At 39.9% G+C, this 10,170-nt stretch overlaps 1 protein-coding gene across 1 annotated transcript in view; it reads left to right on the forward strand.

Moving 5' to 3' along the window:
• Positions 1-10,170, forward strand: part of WDR44 (WD repeat domain 44) — a 430,050-nt gene that overhangs the window by 63,504 nt on the left and 356,376 nt on the right. Inside the window, exon 2 of the mRNA XM_053714643.1 lies at positions 178-434. Coding sequence (XP_053570618.1) covers positions 178-434 — 257 coding nt within the window. The remainder of the gene's footprint in view (positions 1-177; positions 435-10,170) is intronic.

Here is a 10,170-nt window from a genome sequence, read left to right on the forward strand (position 1 = left end):
CTGCAAAGGTTTGTCTTTTGTACCTACTAGCCAAATTGACAAGTTTGAAGCAATCAAAGATACTCTTTTATTTGTGAGAAAAATTCTACTTAAGAAATACTTTTCTAATAGTGAGGATTCCAATACGTTAACACAAGCCGATGTCTCGGCATTAAATGATTTGATTACCCTTTTTAGGGGATTCTGATGTAAGTGATAATCAGCCAACAGATAAAAGTTGGCATAGAATTCTCAAATTGAAATCACAATTTAGCCCCACCCCAAGTAATATTTCACCTCACTCTGTGACATTGCTTAACTTGGTCTGTAATGATATTCTAAAGATTCACAAGTCTAAACAGACTGTTGGAGCTAACTTATCAAAATCAGAAAAAGAAGCCCTAAAGGAACTGTCAATTTGGACAGATGTGCAAATAAAAAACAGTGATAAGGGGGTAATATAGTGATTTGGCCCACCCCTATGTATGTGGCGGAGGCCCTCAAACAATTGAATAATCAGAAAATTTGGTAATCCCACTGAAACTTTTCTTGAATACTATAATAAATTGATTAATGATGCTCTTTCTAATGGATCTATTGACAATAAAGAACACAAATTCCTTCAAGTAAACAATCCCAGGGTAGCCACCCTTTATTTACTACCCAAAATACACAAAAACATCACTTGCCCACCAGGGAAAGCAATTGTGTCGGGAATTGGTTCCCTCACAGAAACAGCAAGTAGGTATTTGGATGCTAGATTAAAGGGACAGTCTAGGCCAAAATAAACTTTCATGATTTAGATAGAGCATGTCATTTTAAACAATTTTCCAATTTACTTTTATCACCAATTTTGCTTTGTTCTCTTAGTATTCTTAGTTGAAAGCTTAGCCTAGGAGGTTCATATGCTAATTTCTTAGACCTTGAAGCCCACCTCTTTCAGATTGCATTTTAACAGTTTTTCACCACTAGAGGGTGTTAGTTCACGTATTTCATATAGATAACACTGTGCTTGTGCACGAGAAGTTATCTGGGAGCAGGCACTGATTGGCTAGACTGCAAGTCTGTCAAAAGAACTGAAAAAAGGGGCAGTTTGCAGAGGCTTAGATACAAGATAATCACAGAGGTTAAAAGTATATTATTATAACTGTTGGTTATGCAAAACGGGGAAATGGGTAATAAAGGGATTATCTATCTTTTAAAACATTAAAAATTCTGGTGTAGACTGTCCCTTTAAGATACATAGTGGAAGACTCTGTGTTGGTTACACACATCAGAGGTACTGGGAGTCGTTCATCTCCACACGACCCAGCAATGACATTACATCCAGCGCTTACTAAGGAAGATTTTGTTGTCTTATGCGTAATGCATGACACTATTGTAAAAAGGTCGTTTGTGGAGAATGCTGGACCCCGTGTTGTTTTAACATATTACAGATACTGGGAGTCGATTGTCATTTTTGACAGATAATAATACACACAATGATTACTTATTTTGCGCTGTCAAAATTGAATCAAACAAGTCCCATCCACCCCTCCCCCTCACTACGTCACAATGAGCTTTTGGCTAATCATAAGAGAGGCAAACTATACGTCCACACCCAGTTAGTTGATTAGCTCGGATTGGTTTAATGGAGGGTGACCACATTTACATTGAAAAAGGCCGTATGCAAGGCTGAAACGCGTCTGTGTTATTTAGTGCACTTTATTGTGTATTATTTTTTACACTTAGCTCATGTTTGTCACCCCTGGCACCTGATGCCGATGGCAGCTGATATAGGCCAGGAAACGGGGGTGTCTTCACATGTTTTAAATAATTGGCTATTTAGGTATTGTTACTTTCATAGAGGGGTTTTCCCTCATATTTTACTATACCCAATAAAGTTTCTTTTAACAGTTGCCTTATAACTTAGGAAAGAGTGCTATATCAAACCCCTACTTTTGTCCTTCCCCGTTAGTTTATGCTCTTAATTGCAAACATGCAAGGCATGTGAGAAAACCTAAGAATATTTCTAATGTATTCTATTGAAATAAAATCTTGATATTTGTTTAGGGGTGCCCAAACTTTTGATTACACCTTTATATTGATCATTACTCCAATTATATAAGGGACACAATGCGACCCAGTCGTATTTGTTTAAGATTCTACGGCAGCTAACTTCCTCTTTAAAAATAAATAAATAAATAAAATATGGAGTAGAGAAACAGATTCATTATTTTTCTTGCACTCTATTGGCTTGTTCGTGATACTCCAAATATTGCAATTTAAAGGGATATTAAACCCACGTTTTTTTCTTTCATGATTACGTTGAGTATGCAATTTTAAGCAACTTTATAATTTACTACTATTATCAATTTCTCTTCGTCCTCTTGGTATCTTTATTTGAAAAGCAGGAATTTAGGCTTAGAAGACAGCCCATTTTTTGGTCCAGCGCCTGGGTAGTGCTTGCTGATGGGTGTAGCCAATGTAGCCACCAATCAGCAAGTGCTACCCAGGGTTTTGAAACAAAAATGGGCCGGCTCCTAAACTTACATTCAAATAAAGATAAGAGAATGAAGAAATATTTATAATTGGAGTAAACTAAAAAGTTGCTTAAAATTGCATGCTTTATCTGAATCATGAAAGAGACAATATGGGTTTAATATCCCTTTAAATTACATATAAGAAAACAAATCTCTTCCCATATATATAATATTAATACGAGGCTGTCCCTCCCTCATGCAAGGACTTTTTATTTTATTTTTGAAAACTCTTTGAAACCTACAAGGATGTTATTGAGACATTTGACATTAATTTCTAAATATCTAGTCCTTTTTGTCATTTCTTCAAAACTATACAACATTTACACAAAACTAATAGACATTTAATGTAAGAGTGCTGTAAATATTAGGTGTATGCACCTAATAAATTAGTGTTTGAAGCCTTGATTTACCCGTTTGCTATTCATTCTATTAATACATAGATCTGCGCACATTCTTGCTCTGAGAATTTTCATCACATACTTTGGTATTTAGGTGCAGATGCGTGTAAATATGGAAATATAATATGGTTTATAGTTGCATATCTATTTACCAAGCAAGCAAATAGTTTTACAGTGGCTTAAGAGGCTGTTGAAGAGAAATTTTGAGTACATTAGATTTATTTCTACAACTGTAGCTACGGGTAATTGTGGTATTTATCAATTCTACCTCCTTTAGTTGTCTGCAATGCAGACATGAAAAATATGTGCACTCCTTTTTTCATAGGTTAAAAAACAAAAAGTCTGCGGTTAATTTGCTATTTGTCCACAATGACAGCAGTTCTTTTTAGAACCATGCTACTAACAAACCCCAAATATTTATTTACCTTTGCTCACCCTTACAAATAATGGTGATGCATCTTAGCATTTTTCTTTCTGTCCATGCGTGAGTGCCCTGTAACTTTGTTTCCTGGCACTGTAGTATGACCTGTAAGCTTTCATATTTTATTTGAGGGTGGTATATAAAGTGCATAAGTTATGCTTCTTGTATGGCCTCTACATACACTGTCTTGAGAAAGGTCAGTGTATGACCGAAACGCGTCGACTGGTAAGTGACACTCTGGTAGGATTATTTTGTCTAAAACCATCTGCACTATTATTATTTTTGTTTTTGGCAGAAAAGAATAGTGAACTGCTGAGAATTACACTGACCGTTTGGGTCACCACCTAGAAGATAGATTGCACTTCACACTGGCGAGAGGAACATTGGGAGACAAGTTTCTACACTCTAATTGGGAGGAATAACAAGTACACTTTCATCCTATTTTTACAGTCTTTTTGGTTGTGTGATTGTTCACAATTTTTCAGGACTATTTTTTATACTTTTTTACACACATTTTTTCATTTTTTCTTCTTTTTTTCACATTTGGAGCTTTTGCTCTCTATCACTATTGTCGGTGATCACCATTGAAAATCAAGTTTGTTCACACAGCGTTAAAAATCGTTTGTTTACTTTGTTCTCTAATAACATTTGTTTTTCAAAATTGTTTGTTTTTCAAATTGTTTGTTTTTCAACATCGTTATTTTCAACATCGTTATTTTAAACACCGAACTGTTTATTCTCTGAATATCATTTGTTGTTCAACATTTTAAGGGAACACCATCAAACACTGTTTCTTAGACACAATTATATTATTATTTTTTTTAACACTATCAAACACTCCTTACTCACATCAAGTTAATTGGGAGTCTATTGGGAGACCAAAATAATATTGCACAACTAGTAATATTATACATCATAATTACCACATGATGCAAGACATTTAGCTAGCTTTAGATAGACAAAGAAGTGTCTCTCTAGAAGAACCACCTACACTGATCCACTCAAAATCCGGAAAATATTGTATAAGTAAACAATTGTTTTTATTTCTGATTTTAACTCATTGTAAAATCTTGGATCCTTGATTATTTTTTATATTTTTTGATTTTATGATTAACGTAATGTTAACTTTTATGTATGTGTACTAATAAACTGACTTAATTTCATATACCCCAGACCCGGCCATTTGGTTTTTGGCGCTTTAATTACCTCGTATCTGATTATCCATATCTATTTGACCGCTAGGGGTCAATTTATTAAAGCAAAGGGTCCTTAGCATTTGGCGCTCAGTGTAACTTACCAAAACTTTATTAGGACACACATGGCTATTTTTAGGGTCTTGGAACCCACATGGCTAGTTATAACCGCTCTGGTGCGGTTCTTTAAGGCTCGGGGAACATCGAGTGAGATGGGCGGGGCCTATTTTCGCGCCTCAGTTGCGCACTTATCTTTGTACAACAAGCAGCAAGCTAACTCCTGAGGGCCCTGATGTATGTTTGGGGCCATATCGAAGCTTTTACCCCACACTTTCGATCCCTGAGAGCAGGCAGGGCCACAGCAGGGCTGTGGCAAGGTGCTGAGTTTTTTTTTCCGAATTTGGGCCTATTTTCGATCCGGTTTGGACATTAAGGGCTTAATTGTTAAAAATTTTTGTGGTGCAGTCTTAACTACCTATTGTGTGCCTACATACAGGGAGTGCAGAATTATTAGGCAAGTTGTATTTTTGAGGATTAATTTTATTATTGAACAACAACCATGTTCTCAATGAACCCAAAAAACTCATTAATATCAAAGCTGAATAGTTTTGGAAGTAGTTTTTAGTTTGTTTTTAGTTATAGCTATTTTAGGGGGATATCTGTGTGTGCAGGTGACTATTACTGTGCATAATTATTAGGCAACTTAACAAAAAACAAATATATACCCATTTCAATTATTTATTTTTACCAGTGAAACCAATATAACATCTCAACATTCACAAATATACATTTCTGACATTCAAAAACAAAACAAAAACAAATCAGTGACCAATATAGCCACCTTTCTTTGCAAGGACACTCAAAAGCCTGCCATCCATGGATTCTGTCAGTGTTTTGATCTGTTCACCATCAACATTGCGTGCAGCAGCAACCACAGCCTCCCAGACACTGTTCAGAGAGGTGTACTGTTTTCTCTCCTTGTAAATCTCACATTTGATGATGGACCACAGGTTCTCAATGGGGTTCAGATCAGGTGAACAAGGAGGCCATGTCATTAGATTTTCTTCTTTTATACCCTTTCTTGCCAGCCACGCTGTGGAGTACTTGGACGCGTGTGATGGAGCATTGTCCTGCATGAAAATCATGTTTTTCTTGAAGGATGCAGACTTCTTCCTGTACCACTGCTTGAAGAAGGTGTCTTCCAGAAACTGGCAGTAGGACTGGGAGTTGAGCTTGACTCCATCCTCAACCCGAAAAGGCCCCACAAGCTCATCTTTGATGATACCAGCCCAAACCAGTACTCCACCTCCACCTTGCTGGCGTCTGAGTCGGACTGGAGCTCTCTGCCCTTTACCAATCCAGCCACGGGCCCATCCATCTGGCCCATAAAGACTCACTCTCATTTCATCAGTCCATAAAAGCTTAGAAAAATCAGTCTTGAGATATTTCTTGGCCCAGTCTTGACGTTTCAGCTTGTGTGCCTTGTTCAGTGGTGGTCGTCTTTCAGCCTTTCTTACCTTGGCCATGTCTCTGAGTATTGCACACCTTGTGCTTTTGGGCACTCCAGTGATGTTGCAGCTCTGAAATATGGCCAAACTGGTGGCAAGTGGCATCTTGGCAGCTGCACGCTTGACTTTTCTCTGTTCATGGGCAGTTATTTTGCGCCTTGGTTTTTCCACATGCTTCTTGCGACCCTGTTGACTATTTTGAATGAAACGCTTGATTGTTCGATGATCACGCTTCAGAAGCTTTGCAATTTTAAGAGTGCTGCATCCCTCTGCAAGATATCTCACTATTTTTTACTTTTCTGAGCCTGTCAAGTCCTTCTTTTGACCCATTTTGCCAAAGGAAAGGAAGTTGCCTAATAATTATGCACACCTGATATAGGGTGTTGATGTCATTAGACCACACCCCTTCTCATTACAGAGATGCACATCACCTAATATGCTTAATTGGTAGTAGGCTTTCGAGCCTATACAGCTTGGAGTAAGACAACATGCGTAAAGAGGATGATGTGGTCAAAATACTCATTTGCCTAATAATTCTGCACTCCCTGTACAACATTTTGAAACATTTGGTGCATGTTTAGGCGTTTTTGCAGAATGTGTATACTTTTTTTCTCTTAAAGGCACAGTACCGTTTTTTAAGATTATTTTTTTCACTAAATAAAGTGTTTTCATGCTTGTTTGTAGTCATTACTAGCCTGTTCTAAATGTCTGACATTGAGGAAAGTCAATGTTTAATATGTTTAGAAGCCATTGTGGAACCTCCACTTAGAATGTTTCCCTCATGCACTGAAAGGTCAATAAATTGTAAAGACCATATTTTAGCTACTAAAAGTATGTCACAGGATGATTCTCAGTCAGAAGAGAATCAGGCTATACCATCTAATTCTCCCCAAGTGTCACAACCATTAACGCCCGCACAAGCGACGCCAAGTACTTCTAGTGCGTCTAATTCTTCCACCCTGCAGGATATGGCCACAGTTATGAATACTTCCCTCACTGAGGTTTTTTCTAAGCTGCCTGGGTTGCAGGGGAAACGCAGTAGGTCTGGTGTGAGAACAAACACTGAGCCCTCTGACGCTTTATTAGCTATATCTGATGTACCCTCACAATGTTCTGATGTGAGAGATTTGCTGGCTGAGGGAGAGATTTCTGACTTAGGAAATATGTTCCTTCAGACAGATTCAGATATGACGGCTTTTAAATTTAAACTAGAACACCTCCGCTTATTGCTCAGAGAGGTTTTAGCGACTCTGGATGATTGTGACGCTATTGTAGTTCCAGAGAAATTGTGTAAAATGGACAAATTCCTAGAGGTTCCTGCCTACACTGATGTTTTTCCAGTCCCTAAGAGGATTTCGGAAATTGTTACTAAGGAGTGGGATAGATCAGGTATTCCATTCGCTCCCCCTCCTACTTTTAAGAAAATGTTTCCCATATCAGACGCCGTTCGGGACTCGTGGCAGACGGTCCCTAAGGTGGAGGGAGCTATATCTACCCTGGCTAAGCATACAACTATACCTATTGAGGACAGTTGTGCTTTCAAAGACCCTATGGATAAAAAAATTAGACGGTCTCCTGAAGAAAATATTTGTTCTTCAAGGTTTTCTTCCCCAACCTATAGCGTGCATTGTTCCTGTAACTACTGCAGCGTCCTTTTGGTTCGAGGCTCTGTAAGAGGCTCTTCAGGTTGAGACTCCATTAGAGGATATTCTAGATAGAATTAGGGCTCTCACGCTAGCTAATTCTTTCATTACAGATGCCACTTTTCAATTGGCTAAATTAGCGGCAAAGAATTCAGGTTTTGCCATTTTAGCGCGCAGAGCGTTATGGCTTAAGTCCTGGTCTGCTGATGTCATCAAAAGCTAAGCTTTTAGCCATCCCTTTCAAGGGTAAGACCCTATTTGGGCCTGAACTGAAAGAGATAATTTCAGACATCACTGGAGGGAAAGGCCATTCCCTCCTCAGGATAAGATGAGGACCAAACAAAATAATTTTCGTTCCTTTCGAAACTTCAAGGTGGTTCTTCTTCCTCTGCCGCGAAGCAAGAGGGGAATTTTGCTCAATCCAAGTCAGTCTGGAGACCTAACCAGACTTGGAACAAGGGTAAACGGTCTAAGAAGCCCGCTGCTGCTACCAAGACAGCATGAAGGGGTAGCCCCCGATCCGGGACCGGATCTAGTAGGGGGCAGACTTTTTCTCTTCGCTCAGGCTTGGGCAAGAGACATTCAGGACTCCTGGGATTTAGAAATAGTAACCCAGGGGTATCTTCTAGATTTCAAAGATTCTCTCCCAAGGGGGAGATTCCATCTTCTCAATTGTCTGTAGAACCAGACAATAAGAGAGGCGTTCGTACACTGCGTAGAAGACCTATATTCCATGGGAGTGATCTGCCCAGTTCCAAATACAGAACAGGGGCAAGGGTTCTACTCCAATCTGTTTGTGGCTCCCAAAAAAGAGGGAACTTTCAATTATTTCTTATTTCTAAGAGGGAACTTTCAGACCCATTTTGGATCTCAAGATCCTAAACAAATTCCTCAGAGTCCCATCCTTCAAGATGGAGACCATTCAGACTATTTTGCCAATGATCCAGGATGGTCAATATATATGCGTATCTACACAGATCATCACCAGTTCCTCAGGTTCGCCTTTCTTGACAAACATTACCAGTTTGTGGCTCTTCCCTTCGGGTTGGCCACATCTCCCAGAATTTTCACAAAGGTGCTAGGGTCCCTTCTGGAGGTTCTAAGGCCGCGGGGCATAGCAGTGGCGCCTTATCTGGACGATATCTTAATCCAGGCATCAATTTACCAATTAGCCAAGTCTTACACAGACATCGTGTTGGCTTTTCTAAGAAGGTGGAAGGTGAACGTGCAAAAGAGTTCACTTATCCCTCTCACAAGAGTTCCATTCCTGGGAACTCTGATAGATTCGGTGGACATGAAAATTTTTCTGACAGAGGTCAGGAAATCAAAGATTTTATCCATCTGCCGAGCTCTTCATTCCATTCCTGGGCCGTCAATGGCTCAGTGTATGGAGGTAATCGGTTTAATGGTAGCGGCACTGGACATAGTTCCGTTTGCTCGCTTGCATCTCAGACCACTGCAACTTTGCATGCTCAAACAGTGGAATGGGGATTATGCAGATTTATTTCCTCGGATAAATCTGGACCAAGAGACCAGAGACTCTCTCTTCTTTGGTTGTTGTCACAGGATCATCTGTCCAAGGGAATGTGTTTCCGCAGGCCAGCATGGGTCATAGTGATGACGGACGCCAGCCTTTTGGGCTGGGGTGCAGACTGGAATTCCCTGAAAGCACAGGGATTGTGGACTCAGGAGGAGGCTCTCCTCCTGATAAATATCCTAGAAATATTCAACGCGCTTCAGGCGTGGCCTCAGCTGGCGTCGGCCAGATTCCTAAGATTCCAGTCGGACAATTTCACGACTGTAGCATATATCAATCATCGAGGGGGAACAAAGAGTTCTCTAGCGATGATAGAGGTTTCCAAAATAATTCAATGGGCAGAGACTCACTCTTGCCATCTATCAGCAATCTATATCCCAGGAGTGGAGAACTGGGAAGCGGATTTTCTAAGTCATCAGACTTTTCATCCGGGGGAGTGGGAACTCCATCCGGAGGTGTTGCACAATTGATTCAGCAATGGGGCACACCAGAATTGGATCTGATGGCGTTTCATCAGAATGCCAAACTTCCTTGTTACAGGTCCAGGTCAAGGGATTCCTCAGGCAGTACTGATAGATGCTCTAGCAGTACCCTGGTCGTTCAACCTGGCTTATGTGTTTCCACCATTTCCTCTCCTTCCTCGTTGATTGCCAGAATAAAACAGGAGAGAGCTTCAGTGATTTTGATAGCACCTGCGTGGCTACGCAGGACTTGGGTATGCAGACCTGGTGGACATGTCATCTCTTCCACCATGGACTCTGCCACTGAGGCAGGAACTTCTGATTCAAGGTCCGTTCCAGCATCCAAATCTAGTTTCTCTGCGACTGACTGCTTGGAGATTGAACGCTTGATCTTTTCCAAGCGGGGTTTCTCTGAGTCGGTCATAGATACCTTGATTCAGACTCGAAAGCAAGCCTGTCACTAGGGAAAATTTATCTTAAGATATGCATAAATATCTTTTTTGGTGCA

Source organism: Bombina bombina, chromosome 1 (genome assembly GCF_027579735.1).
Source record: "Bombina bombina isolate aBomBom1 chromosome 1, aBomBom1.pri, whole genome shotgun sequence".
Lineage (NCBI taxonomy): Eukaryota > Metazoa > Chordata > Amphibia > Anura > Bombinatoridae > Bombina > Bombina bombina.